General features: G+C 63.3%; 1 protein-coding gene across 1 annotated transcript; it reads right to left on the bottom strand.

Moving 5' to 3' along the window:
• Nucleotides 1-11066: 11066 nt before the first annotated feature.
• On the bottom strand, nucleotides 11067-14872 carry METRN (meteorin, glial cell differentiation regulator). Its single transcript, XM_074158625.1, has 4 exons — nucleotides 14787-14872; nucleotides 13350-13771; nucleotides 13121-13180; nucleotides 11067-12338 (listed from the first exon to the last, which is right to left on the bottom strand). The coding sequence occupies exons 1-4, from the start codon at nucleotides 14870-14872 to the stop codon at nucleotides 12031-12033; spliced, it is 876 nt and encodes a 291-aa protein (XP_074014726.1). The 3' UTR covers nucleotides 11067-12030.
• Between the last annotated feature and the right edge of the window lie 418 nt (nucleotides 14873-15290).

Here is a 15290-nt window from a genome sequence, read left to right as displayed (position 1 = left end):
TGGCAGCGTTAGTTTTATGGCTGGACTCGATTTTAAGCATCTTTTCCAACCTAAATGATTCTACGATTCCGTGAACAGGAGTGGTGCTCAGCACCAAACCGCCCGCTCGCAGCAATGCCCACTTGGCCTTATTTTTTAAAGGCTCTTTGCCACTGTCCCAGATCGTCTTCTTTTTTTCTACCAAAACCCTCCCTCAAGCTCACTCCGAACCAGTCGGGGTGCGAGGGACCGACTTACCACGCTGGGGGCCAGGAACACGATCACGTTGTAGCAATCGGAAAGATTCACCTTAAAAGAGAAGGAAAAGGGGAATGAAAGAAGCAACGGGCAGAGGGGGAGCCGGGGGGGGGAACAATCCGAGTGGCCCAACACCTTGTGGGCGATCTTCTGAACCTCGGAGGAAGCAAAGACGTCCCAAAGACGTCCCACAACATGTGGGACGGGGATGTGCTGGTGTGACCAGGAGCTGGGGGTGAAAACAGCACCTCTTGCAAAACATCTGCCTCCAGCATCATCCCAGAACCACGTTCCCCGCTGGTTTTTCTCCCGTCAGGATGCTGGGACCCGATGCCAGCTTTAGCAGCAGGTCTCTGAAGGCCACCGTGTGTCAGCAGCACCTCAGACCTCTTCTCAAAGCTGCTCTAAGAAGGAGCGCTGATGCCTACACAACCAGCAGCCAGCCTCGGGCGGCCCAAACTGGTGTTCCCCTGGAAAAGAGGATGTTTTTTCCACCTCCTGGGAGCAGCCATAGCTTGGGGAAGGAGCAAGCAACCCTCAGCAAAGCCTGTCCAGAGGCGTGGACCGAGCCCTGGTCCTGCCCTAGCTACGGCCAGCACCGAGCACAGCCAGACCCTCGGGATGCTGTTACCTTCCACAGATCTTTCTTCAGGAAGGAAACCTTCCCGTGGTACCCAGCCTTCCAGGCCCGGTAGTTGGCGAGACACAGCAGCCAGGGATTGAGCTCATAGCCAACGGCCGGGCTGAGACCTTGCTTATAAGCCTCTACCACCTGGAGAGAGAGAAGAGTTGCAACTAAAATGAACCTTGGAGGCAAGTTTGGGGGACAATTTTAGGGGGCAGGAGCTGTCACCCTGCTCCACTCGCTCCCTCCACCTGGACCATGGGCTTGGTGACCTCAGTCCTCGGAACCTTCCAGCTGGAAAGGCTCTTTCCTTCTAAAGTTCTTGTTCCCACCCCGCTCACTGCATGTGGTGCCTTCTAGGACCATCTAGGGCTGTCTATAGGGTTATCTAGGGCTGCCTATAGGACCATCTAGGGTTGTGTAGGACCTTTTAGGACCATCTAGGGCTGTCTATAGGGCCATCTAGGGCTGTCTATAGGGCCATCTAGGACTGTGTAGAGCCATCTAGGACTGTATAGGGTCATCTGTGACCATCTAGGACTGTCTATAGGGCCATCTAGGACTGTGTAGAGCCATCTAGGACTGTATAGGGTCATCTGTGACCATCTAGGGCTGTCTATAGGGCCATCTAGGGCTGTCTATAGGGCCATCTAGGACTGTGTAGAGCCATCTAGGACTGTATAGGGTCATCTGTGACCATCTAGGACTGTCTATAGGGCCATCTAGGGCTGTCTATAGGGCCATCTAGGACTGTGTAGAGCCATCTAGGACTGTATAGGGTCATCTGTGACCATCTAGGGCTGTCTATAGGGCCATCTAGGGCTGTCTATAGGGCCATCTAGGACTGTGTAGAGCCATCTAGGACTGTATAGGGTCATCTGTGACCATCTAGGGCTGTCTATAGGGCCATCTAGGGCTGTCTATAGGGCCATCTAGGACTGTGTAGAGCCATCTAGGACTGTATAGGGTCATCTGTGACCATCTAGGGCTGTCTATAGGGCCATCTAGGGCTGTCTATAGGGCCATCTAGGACTGTGTAGAGCCATCTAGGACTGTATAGGGTCATCTGTGACCATCTAGGACTGTCTATAGGGCCATCTAGGGCTGTCTATAGGGCCATCTAGGACTGTGTAGAGCCATCTAGGACTGTATAGGGTCATCTAGGACTATCTAGGACTGTCTATAGGGCCATCTAGGACTGTCTATAGGGCCATCTAGGGCTGTGTAAGGCTTTCTAGGACCATCTAGGGCTGTGCAGCACCATCTAAGGCTGTGTAGGGCCATCTAGGGCTGCCTAGGGCCACCTAGGATGGTCCAGGACCGCAGCCAGGAGGACCATCTGGAACCACAGCCAGGAGCCAGGGTGTGGGGGCTCCCAGCCACCCTCCTGGTGACCGTAGCCCCCTCCCTGCCTTTTGCCCCCCCACGGGGCAGCCCCGACCCCCCCCCCCAGCACCCCCCTGCCCGCCCTTACAAGCCGTCCATCTCCCGATCCCAGGTCCACCGTCTTCCCCGAGCGCCCCCGCAGCAGGGCCAGGGCGTTCGCCACTTGCTGGGGGCCGGAGGGCTGGTAGGGCACCTGGGGGACAGAGGGGGGGCGGTCAGGGACGGGGTGGGGGGGTCCCCGCTGTGTTGGGGGGGGGAGGGGGGGGTTAGGTGGGCAGCGGCTGTACCTGGAGCCGCAGGGGGACCCGTCGGAAGCCGGGCGCCAGCAGGACAGTCCAGGTGGCCCAAGCGGCCACCCCGCTGGCCACCGCCAGCTCCAGCAGCCCCCGGCCGCCCAGCGGGTCCCCCCCTTGTCGCCCCCACGCCGCCTCCCCCGGCTCCTCCGGCTCCATGGCTGCCGGAAGGGGTGGCCCCGTCGCCCGCCTTCCGCCGCCGCCGCTCCCCGCCCCGCCGAACCACGGGGACCGGCCCCGAGGTCGGGGCGGGGGGGGACAGGGGACCGGCCCCGGGGCTACCGGCACCGGGAGGGGTCAGGGAAGTGGCCCCGGGGCTACCGGCACCGGCTGCTCACACACACACACACCCACCGGCGGGGCTTTGTGTGCGGGACCGGGGGGGAGCGGCGGGGCAGGGCGGTGGTGCGGGGCTGTGTGCGGTTGTGTGGGGCTGTGTGCGGTTGTGCACGGCCCTGCAGGGTTGTGTGTGGCCGTGCACGGTTGTGTGCGGTTGTGTGGGGCTGTGTGCGGTTGTGCACGGCCCTGCAGGGTTGTGTGTGGCCGTGCACGGTTGTGTGCGGTTGTGCAGGGCTGGATGTGGCTGTGCAGGGCCACGCCGGGCTGTGCACAGTTGTGCGTGGCTGTGCACAGTCGCGTGCGGTTGTCCAGGGCTGTGTGTGGCTGTTTGCGGCTGTGCATGATGTTGTGCGGCTGTGCACAGTCGTGTGCGGTTGTCTGGGGCTGTGTGTGGCTGTTTGTGGCTGTGCATGACGTTGTGCGGCTGTGCACAGTCGTGTGAGGTTGTCCAGGGCCGTGTGTGGCTGTTTGCGGCTGTGCACGACGTTGTGTGGCTGTGCACAGATGTGCGTGGCTGTGCACAGTCGCGTGCGGTTGTCCAGGGCCGTGTGTGGCTGTTTGCGGCTATGCACGATGTTGTGCAGCTGTGCACAGTTGTGCGTGGCTGTGCACAGTCGTGTGTGGTTGTCTGGGGCTGTGTGTGGCTGTTTGCGGCTGTGCACAACGTTGTGCAGCTGTGCCCAGTTGTGCGTGGCTGTGCACAGTCGTGTGCGGTTGTCCAGGACCGTGTGTGGCTGTTTGCGGCTGTGCACGACGTTGTGTGGCTGTGCACAGATGTGCGTGGCTGTGCACAGTCGCGTGCGGTTGTCCAGGGCCGTGTGTGGCTGTTTGCGGCTATGCACGATGTTGTGCAGCTGTGCACAGTTGTGCGTGGCTGTGCACAGTCGTGTGTGGTTGTCTGGGGCTGTGTGTGGCTGTTTGCGGCTGTGCACGACGTTGTGCAGCTGTGCCCAGTTGTGCGTGGCTGTGCACAGTCGTGTGCGGTTGTCCAGGGCTGTGTGTGGCTGTTTGCGGCTGTGCATGATGTTGTGCGGCTGTGCACAGTTGTGTGTGGTTGTCCAGGGCTGTGTGTGGCTGTTTGCAGCTGTGCACGACGTTGTGCGGCTGTGCACAGTTGTGTGTGGCTGTGCACAGTCGTGTGCGGTTGTCCGGGGCTGTGTGTGGCTGTGCACAGTTGCGTGTGGCTGTATGCGGCTGTGCACGATGTTGTGCAGCTGTGCACGGGTGTGCGTGGCTGTGCACAAATGAGCGTGGTTGTTCGAAGCTGTGTATGGTTGTGTGCAGCTGTGGAGGGTTGTGTGTAGTTGTGCAGGGCTGTGTGTGGCTGTGCACGGTTGTGCTTAGTTGTGTACGGTTGTGCATGATGTGCAGTTGTGCACGTTTGTGTGTGGCTGTTCATGGTTGTGCGTGTGGTTGTGCATGGCTGGCAAGTTGGTACATGGTTGTGCATAGCTGTGCACAGCTGTGCATGGTTGTGTACGGTTGTGAACAGCTGTGTATGCCTGTACATGGCTGTGCATGGTTGTATACTGTTGTGGACAGTTGTTCACACTTGTGTGCAGTTCTGCACGGCTGTTCATAGTTGTGCATGGTTGTGTGTAGTTGTGAACAGCTGTGCACAGCTGTGTATGGTTGTAGGTTGCTGTGCACAGTTGTGTGTGGCTGTGCATAGTTCACACTTGTGTGCAATTGGGCACGGCTGTGCACGGTTGTGCACGGTTGTGTGCGGCTGTGCACAGTTGTTCACACTGGTGTGCAGTTGTGCACAGCTCTGCAGGGTTGTATGTGGTTGTGTGCGTCTGTGCATAGTTGTTCACATTTGTGTGCAGTTGAGTGTGGCTGTGCACAGTTCTGTGTGGGTTGTGCGCGGCTGTGCACAGTTGTGCCCGGCTGTGCGCAGTTGTTCACATGGGTGTGCAGGTTTTCAGGGCTTTGCACAGTTGTTCATGCTGGTGTGTGGTTGTACACAGTTGTTCACACCGATGTGCGGTTGTGCACAGTTGCTCACATGGGTGTGCAGGTTTTCAGGGCTGTGCACAGTTGTTCACACTGGTGTGCGGCTGTGCACAATTGTTGGCAGCTGTGCACAGTTATTCACACTGGTGAATAACAGTTATTCACACTGGTGTGCGGTTGTGCGCAGTTGTTCACAGTGATGTGTGCGGTCTTTCAGGTCTGTGCACAGTTGCTCGCGCTGGTGCGCGGTCGTGCGTGGCTGTGCACAGTTGTTCACGCTGTTGTGCGGCTGTGCAGGGCTGTGCACAGTTGCTGGCGGCTGTGCGTGCCGCAGCGGCGCGGGCGGTGGGTTTCCTGCTGCGAGGGAGCACAGACTGTGGGAAAATTCCAGGCTGTGGGAAGCCGGGAGGAGTGGGGGGGGGGGGGGGGGGGGGAGGCAGGCAGCCGGGCCCCCGCAGCCCCCGCAGCCCCCGCAGCCCCTGCCCACCCGCAATTAATAACCCCCCCCCCCCCCCCAAAACAAACCCAAGCTGGGAACAATAACGGCTCAATTAGGGGAGCGGGCGCACAAAGGGCAGCAGCTTCCCTGCCCGCGCTGGGGTTTCACCCCCGTCACCCTCCTCCCCTGCTCCCCCCCTTGGCCTTTGGGTCAATATTTGTGGGGCTCCCCCCCCCCTGCTCCCCCCCCCCCCCGCCTCCAGTGCCATATCAGGGTGTCCCCCAAAAGCTTGGGGACGGTTCTGGGGGTCCCTGCAGTGGTCCCGGTACCCTCGCCATGGGGATGTCACCCATGCGTGATGGGCGGAGGAGGAAACCCCGTGGGCAGCCCCAGCCTGGGAACGGAGTGCAGGGAAACGGGACTGGGGAGGGGGCTTCCCTGGAGCCCCCCTTTCCCCACGAGCCACCGCAGGCAGCAGCCAAGGGAGGAGCTGCCAAAGGCGAGCACGTGTTCCTGTTCCGATCTCGCTCTTATTTGCGGGAAGCAAACATTCCGCCCTCGGAATGAGGATGCGCAGGCAGGCACGCGTGTGCTCTACCCTCAAACCAAGGTGTGCAGACAACCGGACCCCCTTAAACACATCCCCCGGAGGGACAACGGGACTCCACCGGGGAGGAAAAGCCATCCCGACACCCTGCCTATGGCCTAGAAATAGGGCTGTTTCCCCTCCCCATCCCACCAAAACGGCCCGGCGCGGCTGCGGCCAAACCGGGGGCCACGGGGATTTCTCTGATTTTCTGGTGCTCGCTGGCAGGTGGAGCTGGTTAAGGCTGAGAGTGAGCAGAAAATCCGGGGGAAATAGGAGCTGGGGAAAGAGGGGGGGGGCTGTCGTGGAGGAGGAGGATGGTCCGTGGGGACGGGCTGCTCCTTGAGGGCAGCCCGAGGCCCCCTGTGATGCTGCAGAGCAAATTAATTAACGAAGCAATTCCCAGGCGGGGCCGAGCCCTCCTTGCTGGGCCCCCGAGACTTGGCCGGGGCTGGTGGCGGTGGGGAGATGGGGGGAGGACGGGGGACGGGGGACGGAAAGGGGAGGTGGCAGCATCCCCGTCTGCCCCAGCCCCGGGGTGTCCGGCAGCATCCCGGGGTGCCGTGCCGAGCAGGTGGCCGTGCGAGGGGAACCAGTTGGGATGCGCCGCCCCCGGAGCCAAAGAGCTTTTAATCTGCCTCTTTCCAGGGCGGTTTCCCCCCGCCGGGGCCGCGGCGGCTGCAAAGCAGCTCCGACCGTCAGGAATTTGTCGCTATGTGCTGGGAAAGCTCCTTCCCACCAGCTGTCGGCAGCTCGGCCGGCCAAGCGCAGGCGCCTTGGACCGGGGAGAGGGGCCACGGGGGCCCCACTGCGGGCCGGGGTTCCTGCCCCAGCCCCCAGCATCCCCCCCCCAGCACAGGGATGGTGCCAGATCAGCCTTGGCCCGGCCAAAAAGGGGGGGCTCGGAGCAGCCCCCCTTGCCCCAAGGCTTTGGGGGCACAGCTCCCCAAGGAGTGGCAGGTCTTGGGGGGTGTCGGTGTCCTTGGAGTCACCAGGCTCTTTTGTTGCCCCTCACCAAACGCTGTGGGGCAGAGCTTGCTCTGTCCTGCCCAGGGCTTGGGCTGTGCCTCCCCAGCCCCTCTGCCGGGCATCACCTGGCCCCAGGGCATCATCCAACCCTATGGGGCATCTCCAGACCCCAGGGGCCTCATCCTGACCTTTTGGAGCATGCCCTGGTCCCAGGGGCATTGTCCAATCCTATGGGGCATCTCCAAACCCCAGGGGCTTTATCCTGACCTTATTGGGGTATCCCTTGGCCCCGGGGCATCATCCAACCCTATGGAACCTCCTTGAACCATAGGGACCTCATTGGGTCCCTGTGGGGCATCCCCCACACCCAGGAGCATCATCCAACCCTATGGGGCATCCCCAAACCCTGGAGGTCTCATCCTGAACTTATGGGGCGTCCCCCACACCCAGGAGCATCATCCAACCCTATGGGGCACCCTCAAACCCCAGGGGCCTCATCCTGAACTTATGGGGCGTCCCCCACACCCAGGAGCATCATCCAACCCTATGGGGCACCCTCAAACCCCAGGGGCCTCATCCTGAACTTATGGGGTGTCCCCCACACCCAGGAGCATCATCCAACCCTATGGGGCATCCTCAAACCCCAGGGGCCTCATCCTGAACTTATGGGGCATTCCCCAGACCCAGGACCATCATCCAGCCCTATGGGGCACCCTCAAACCCCAGGGGCCTCATCCTGAACTTATGGGGCATTCCCCAGACCCAGGAGCATCATCCAACCCTATGGGGCATCCCCAAACCCTGGAGGTCTCATCCTGAACTTATGGGGCATTCCCCAGACCCAGGAGCATCATCCAACCCTATGGGGCATCCCCAAACCCTGGAGGTCTCATCCTGAACTTATGGGGCGTCCCCCAGACCCAGGAGCATCATCCAACCCTATGGGGCACCCTCAAACCCTGGAGGTCTCATCCTGAACTTATGGGGCATTCCCCAGACCCAGGAGCATCATCCAACCCTATGGGGCATCCCCAAACCCTGGAGGTCTCATCCTGAACTTATGGGGCATTCCCCAGACCCAGGAGCATCATCCAACCCTATAGGGCACCCTCAAACCCCAGGGGCCTCATCCTGAACTTATGGGGCATTCCCCAGACCCAGGAGCATCATCCAACTCTATGGGGCATCCCCAAACCCTGGAGGTCTCATCCTGAACTTATGGGGCATTCCCCAGACCCAGGAGCATCATCCAACCCTATGGGGCATCCTTGAACCCCAGGGACCTCATCCTGGCCCTGTGGGACATCCCCTCATCCCAGGAACATCATCTTCACCCTATAGGGCATCTCCTAACACCAGGGACATCACGCTGACCGTGTGGGGCATCTCCTAACACCGGGGGCATCATTCTGACCCCATGGGGCATCCCCTGGCCCCAGGGGCATCATCCTGCCCCTACTGGGGACCCCCGGCTCCCAGGGGCATCCCCCTGCCCCACGCCAGCTCCTGGGCCCCAGGGCGCTGTGGGCAGGGCAGGCAGGGCAGCCATCCCCGGGGCGGATGGGAGGCCTGCAGGTCCCCGCTTTGGGGCGGGGGGCCGCGGGGAGGGCTGAGCGGGACCGGCCGCCTTTGTGCCTCCCCTTTGTGCCCCGCGATTCACACGTTCGGGCTTTTATCCGGCAGCCGGGGAGGAGGAGGGCGAAGGGGGCAGGAGAGGGGGGAGAAGGGCTGGGAAAGGGGGAATGGCGGGAAACGGCGGCTGCCTTTGTGTGACCGGGGTGGGGACAGGGACCAGGGGACATCTCTCCAGTGCCCCCGCTCTGAGTTTTACCATCCCAGTGTGGACACCCATCGGCAGCGTGACTGAAGGGCTCCACGGTCCCTGGAGGGTTCCCTGGGCTGGGATGTCTCTGTCCCCGCCGCGATGGTGGGGCTGAGCCCACGGAACGAGGAGCCCCGGGCACCTCCCTGGGCACAATTCCACTGGGGAGCTGGTTTTGGGGCACTGCTCTCCGTGGTGTCCCCAAACCCATCCTCCCGGGGAGTTGGCGGGGGGGGGGGGGGGGAGCTTTTGGAGCGGGTCTGTCTGGACCATCCCCAGGGATGCTGCAGAGAGGGTGGGCATCGTGATGCCCGCAGAGGGGACCCTTCCCTGGGCTCACGGCATGCCTGTCCCCATTGCCACCGCTCTCTCCAAGCCCAGCTGGGATCCAGCTGCCCCTTCTGAGACCCCCCCCCAGCTCCCAAAGCAGCCCCCAACCTGCTTTCCCCCCACGCTGCGCTGCCTCCCACCGCATTTTCCACCCTGCAGAGGAAATATTAAGTGGGACGGAGTTTGTCTCATTGTGTTTTTTACCCTCTGTGGCCACGCTCCGTGCCAAGAGGCCGGGCAGGAATTCGGCTTGGCCGGGGCCGGACTCTGCTTTCGGGGCGATGCTCGGATAACGGGCCCCGGGGAAATGGGGATGCCGAGGCCACGGCAGCCCTGAGCAGCGGGGAAAGGCTGTTATCCCCATCCTACAGTGGGGAAACTGAGGCACTGGCTGCCTGATCCCCCCGTGGGATGGTCCCGTAGGAAGCCTTTGTGCCCTGGCCGGGGCTCAGCCGCCGCGGGAGCCGGCAGCGTCGGGAAGCGAGAGCAGCCGACCCAACCTGCCAGGGGGCAGAGGGCACCGAAAACAGCTCGACAAACCTCTGCGGCAGAGAACGAGCAGGAGAACAGCCCTTTCCGCCGCAGCAGAATGAGCTGGTTTGGCCAAATAAACAGATTTGAAGGAAAACAAGAGATTTTTTTTGCTGCCGGACAGAAAGGCGCCGGATGCTGGGTGCATTAAAATGCCATAATTTAGCTGCGAGGAATGTGCTGGATTGCAGCGGGGTCGGAGCAGCCGTGCTCTATCCCCGGGGCGTACAGAGGATGCCGTGGGCAGTGCAATTCCCTTTGCACCTCATTTATTGCTTTTCCAACCTCCTTTTTCCTCCTCCGCTGGGTTTCTCACTCCTTCCCCCTTCCCCCTGCCTTGCTCAGCTCCTGCCCACCGCCAAAATCCAAACTCCGAGGGGATGCTGGCATCCTTGAGAGCCCGGCACGGATTCCCCCAGGGCCGGATCCTCCCAGCCCAGCCCCAAACTGAGCACCAAACTTTGGCAGTAAAGCATAAAATAAGCATTGGAGACCCTTCTCAAGGGAAAACACGTGTTGTGTATCGAACCCACTGGGCAGGCTCGCAGGCAGGGTCTTATCACAACCAGATCGTCATTTTATATATATATATATGTGTCTATATTTATATATGTACACACACATATATATTTAACTCCCGCAGCGCTCTTTGGAAACACATTCTTGGCAAGGAAAAGCGCGTTATGGTGAGCAGGGGCACCAAATACCCGGCAGTTCAGCCTGTCTGGTGGTATTTGAAAAGGTGTTACTGAAATAATACCCAAAAGGTATTAAAGCACAAGCTGAGGTGTGCCGTGACCCCGGCTCGGGGTGTTTGGGGAGCTCGGGGTGGGGGGGGGGCGCTGAGGAGGCTCAGGGGGGGCTGAGCTTTTCCAGCGCTGAGATTCTGTTGGGACCATTGATGGGGCAGAAAAGGTCCCTGGCTGGGGGTCCTGTGCTCCATTCACGGCTGGGGGTCCCATGCCCCATACCTGGCTTGGGTGTCCCATGTCCCACCCCTGGCCAGGTTCCTGTCCCCCCTCACCACCATCCAGGGACCCCTGGGCAGCCCGGAGAAGCGGGAGCCGGAGGCCGGGGTGGGGGGGCTGGAGCCCCCGTGGAGGGGGGCAGCGGTGGGGTGGGAGCGGGCAGGGCTGGGAAGCCGGCGTCGCGCAGCCAGGCACAATGAGGCCTTGTGGCCGGTGGCTCTGACGAGAATTGTCCCTGACAGCGGCTCCGCCGGCGGGGTCATCCATCCGGCACGGGGCCACGCCGTCCCCAGCCCCGGCCCCGCTCCTTCGGGGCTGCCCGGGAAGGGGAACCCCAAAGCTACCCACCTCGGGGAGCACCAGGGATGCAGCATTGAGAAATACCAATTTCTCTCTCCCTATATAGAGATAAAGATATAAATATTAAGGCGCTTTCCAGCCCCTCAGTTGGTGCTGGTGCAGGGGGGGGGGTAAGAGCTTCACATGGTGGCAAGCACCGGTGCCGGCACCAACACCCACCTGCAGGACCCGTTGGTGAACAACCCGCTCAGCTTTTTGTAAAATAAAAAGGAGATGCACACGCTACAAATACAGCTTAGTTTATAAAAAAAAAAAAATATGAAAAGTCACAAATTTGGTATCGTTATAACTTTAGTGCACATACGATGCCCCCCCCCCCACCCCCACGGTCAAAAATCCCCCCCAGCTGGCACGGCGTGTCCCATCACTGGCAACCAGGCACGGTGGGACCCAGTAGCCACCGTGAGGCCACGGCCCCAGGCTGGCAGCCACGGGTGACACAGCCCCGGGCTGGTGGTGACGGGTGACACAGCCCGACCTCTCCCCACTCCCACGGCACCTTCCTCCATCGGCGCTTTGGTCCTGTCCCGGCCGTGCCGGGGACTCCTCTGCTCCCCACGCCAGACTTCCTCCCGCCTCGCCATCCCCCTTGCTTCCTTCAGCCTCGCTCCTCTTCTTCAGCATCCGCCCCACGGCTCCTGCCCGTGCCCCACACTGCAGGCAGGGCCAGGACAAGGCTCGCCGCCGTCCCGCTCCCCCTTCCACCCCCGACATTGCAAATCCACCTCCTGGCCCTTCCGCACCCCACCGTGCCCACTGTGTCCCCGGCTCTGCCACCACGGCCACCCGCCACCGAGCCCTCCTGGGGGGGGGAAATGGCTGCCCCCTCATGTCGGACCCACTGTGCCCCACAGCATCCCCTGAGCATGCAGCACCCCAAGCTCGCAGCACCCCGGTCCCAGGGCGCCCCAACCCATTGCCCCACAGAGCTGCACCCCTCACCCGGGCAGGTCCCGGGGGACCACGGACAAGCGTGTCCTGGGAAAATCCATTCCCGTAGGATTTTCCCAGGACCCCCCCAGCCTGGCGGCGGGGACTGCTGGAACCCGGCCACGTGGCGAGGACCGAAGTGCCACACTGCCTCCGGGCATCATCCCTGCTGGGCTGCATCCCCCTGGGGATGCTCTCGCTGCCTGCGGGACCCCAGCCCCCCAACACCCGTGGGGCTGGGCCCCCTTCCCCGAGCTGCTCAGTCCACGGGGAACTCGCAGGGGTTCTGGCGCATACGCCGGGCCCCCTCGTAGATGCGCTGGAAGTCCCTATAGCGGGGCGCGCAGCTCAGCCAGGCTTCGCCGAAATGCAGCCATCCGGTGAAGAGGAAGGTGCCAGGGCCCGGCTTGACGCCGCAGCGCAGCGGGGTGCGGATGCTGCCCACCGGCCGCCCCCCCGCCTGGAAGAGGGGGAACTTTTGGCGGTGGATGCGGGTGGCGCTCACCCCGATGACGGATTCCTGCAGCTCCACATCATTGGAAACGCTCCGGATGCTGCCACGAATCACTGCAAGGGGGAAGGCGGGAAGGGGTGTCAGCGTGTCCCTGTCTCCATCCTTGTCTCCATCCCCAGCCCTGTCCTCATCCTTATCCACATCGCTGTTCCCATCCTTGTCCCCTTCCTCATCCCCATCCTAGTCCCCATCCTCATCCCTATCACCATTCCTGTCCCCATTCCCATCCATGTCCCCGTTCCCATCCCTGTTCTTGTCCTCATTCCCATCCCCATCCATGTTCCCTTCCCCATCCCCATCCTTGTCCTCATTCCTGTCCCCGTTCCCATCCCTGTTCCTGTCCTCATTCCCATCCCCATCCACGTTCCCTTCCCCATCCCCATCCCCATCCTTGTCCTCATTCCTGTCCCCAAACCCATCCCTGTTCCTGTCTTCATCCCCATGCCCATCCATGTTCCCATCCACATTCCCATCCCCATCCCTGTCCCAACCCCTTTACCATCCCCTTCCCTATCCCTGTCCCCATCCACGTTCCTATCCGTGTTCCCATCCCCATCCCTATTCTTGTACTCATCCCCCCTCCTCGTATTCATCCCCATCCCCATCCGTATCCCCGTCCTCGACCTTGTCCCCATCCACGCTCCCATTCCCATCCTTGTCCCCATCCCACAGTGGCCTCTGTGACACTGATGGCTACAGCCCAAGCCAGCCCGGCCTGGGAAGGGGAGGCCAGGGCTGCCTGCAGAGCTTTTTCCCCCAGTTTGACTTGCCTTCCCTCCCCCGAAGCCCCAGAACCCCCCAGCGCCCAGGAGGGGAGGGGGGGGGCTGCACTCACCAAAGTCACTAGTGCAAATGGCCATCAGGATCTCGGTGTCGTTGCACGGCCGGCACGCTCCTGGAATGGCCAAGCACAGCCTGTCACCACTCGTCACCGCGGTGGCTCCCGGTGACCCACCTCGGATCCGGACCCTCCATCCCCTCACCCCCGCGCAGATGGGGACACCCTGGGAAGGGAGGAGGTGCCATCCCTGGGGGAAACTGAGGCAGGCTGAGCCGGGGCTCACCTTCTCCGGTGAGGCTGGCGGCGGGCAGCGCCGGGCGGGCCAGCCAGTCCCCCCGCAGCTCGTAGCGGAAGGCGGCGATGCGGCGACTGATGTCACGGTGCGGGGTGGCCTGCAGGAACAGGGCCACCTTCTCCCGGGGCAACCAGCTGAAGCAGCGGACGCGGGGCCGGGGGGCCTCCGGCAGCAGCAGCTCTAGCACCCCTTCCCTTTCCAGGTAGAGCTGAGCCCCCCGGAAGGTACCAGAGGGTTTGACGCAGGCGGTGACATGCCGGGGGCTCTGTCCCTTGATGGCGGCGGTGGTGGGGGGCAGACGGGGGTCCAGGCGGAGGCGAAGGGCCCCCGTGGGGTACAGCCACTCCAGCGAGCCCTCGGCGCAGTGCAGGGAGAGCTGCTCCACGCTGCCCGCCTCCTGCGACAGCCCGCTGCGAGGCACAGCGGCCCCCGTCAGCCGGGACCCCCCCGGGTGACGGGGACCCCCCCCAACCAGTGTCCCCCCGGCACCGCAGCACCCCGGCATCCCCGAGCATCCCCTCCGTGGAGGCGTGTGGGATGAACACAGGGATGAACAACACCAAACCCTCAATGCCTCGGATTTGGGGTGCAAGGGCATCATCCGGGGGGTGCTCGTGTTTCCTGACACCCTCCCAGGGATGCTCAGGTGGGGGCCACGGCACCACACCCCCCCTTGAACCCTTGGCCGGCTCCAAAATCGACCCAGAGTGCCCATGACCCCCGGGGTCGCCTGTTCCACTGCATCCTCCCGCTTTGGGGGTTCCCCAGTGGGTGCTGGGGGGTTAGGGACCCCCCCGCTCTGGCGGGATTCAGGCTTCGCGTGTAAACGGTGCCCGGAGCCACCTCTTGCCCGCTGCATTTTCAGCGTGGGGAGGGGGGGCCACACGGGAAAGCCGGGCTTGGAGGGGAGTGGAGGCGGCCGGGGGGCTGCTTTGTCCCGGCCACGCTACTCGTGGCCCCCCCGTGGCCCCCCACGCCCCGGCGTGGGGCTTGCGGCAGCCCCTCCCGGCGGGCCCCGGCTCTTTGTTCCGCAGCTCGGCGCCTTCCCTTCGGGCCCCGGCGAGGAGCTGGGGGCCCCGCCGGCCTCGGAGATGCCTCTCACCGTTTTGGGCGGGGGGGGCTCAGGGAAAGGGATCCCGATGAGGCGAGTGGCACCCGGGGGGCCAGCATCACCTTGTGCGGGCGGGGGGAGCCGCTCGGAGGAGCGGGGAAACTGAGGCAGGTCCCAGCATCCCACCCATGACCCTGCCCCACGGATGCTGAAGGAGGGGGGGGCAGGATGTGGGGCGGGAGCTCCCCGAGGGGCTGCGAACCGGGTAGCCGGGGGGGAGGAAAGGGGGGGGGGGGGATGCTGAGCCGGGGACCCTCGTGTGCTCCATCCCCGCCGCCCCCCCCCCCATTCCCGGTACCGGTGCCGGTGCCTACCTGCCCCTCCAGCTGCACTGATCCGCCGAGGCTCCGCCGAGCGCCGCGCCCAGCCCGGCCAGGCAGAGCGCCCGCAGCGCCCACATGGCCGCCCCCGCGGCGGCCCCGGGGCGGCCCGGCCCTGCCCGCACCGCTGCCCGCACCGGGGGGGGGCGGCGGGGGGTGGTGGTGGTGGTGGTATGGGGGGTAGGGGGGCCACCACCCCTCGCCGCGCCCCAAACTTTCCGCCAATGGCGGCTGCGGGGCGGGACCACCACCATCACCCCCCCCCTTCCCCGTACTCCCCCTCCTCTCCCAGCGGCGGCACCGGTAACGCCCGCCCCGGGCATCCCCGGACACCCCCCGGAGCTCCCGGTGGCCGCTCGCCCCGGGGGCCCGGGCTGAGCCCGGGGGACAGGGCTGGGGCATGGCGGGTGCCTCCCGGGGTACAGACACCCCCCCACACCCCACACCCGCCCCCGGTTGTGTGCGGCCTGAGTTAGGTACAGCCGTGGCTGGGCACAC

Source organism: Numenius arquata, chromosome 14, assembly GCF_964106895.1.
Source record: "Numenius arquata chromosome 14, bNumArq3.hap1.1, whole genome shotgun sequence".
Lineage (NCBI taxonomy): Eukaryota > Metazoa > Chordata > Aves > Charadriiformes > Scolopacidae > Numenius > Numenius arquata.
Note: the sequence above shows the minus strand (reverse complement) of the source record. Positions and strands in the feature narration are given on the sequence as shown.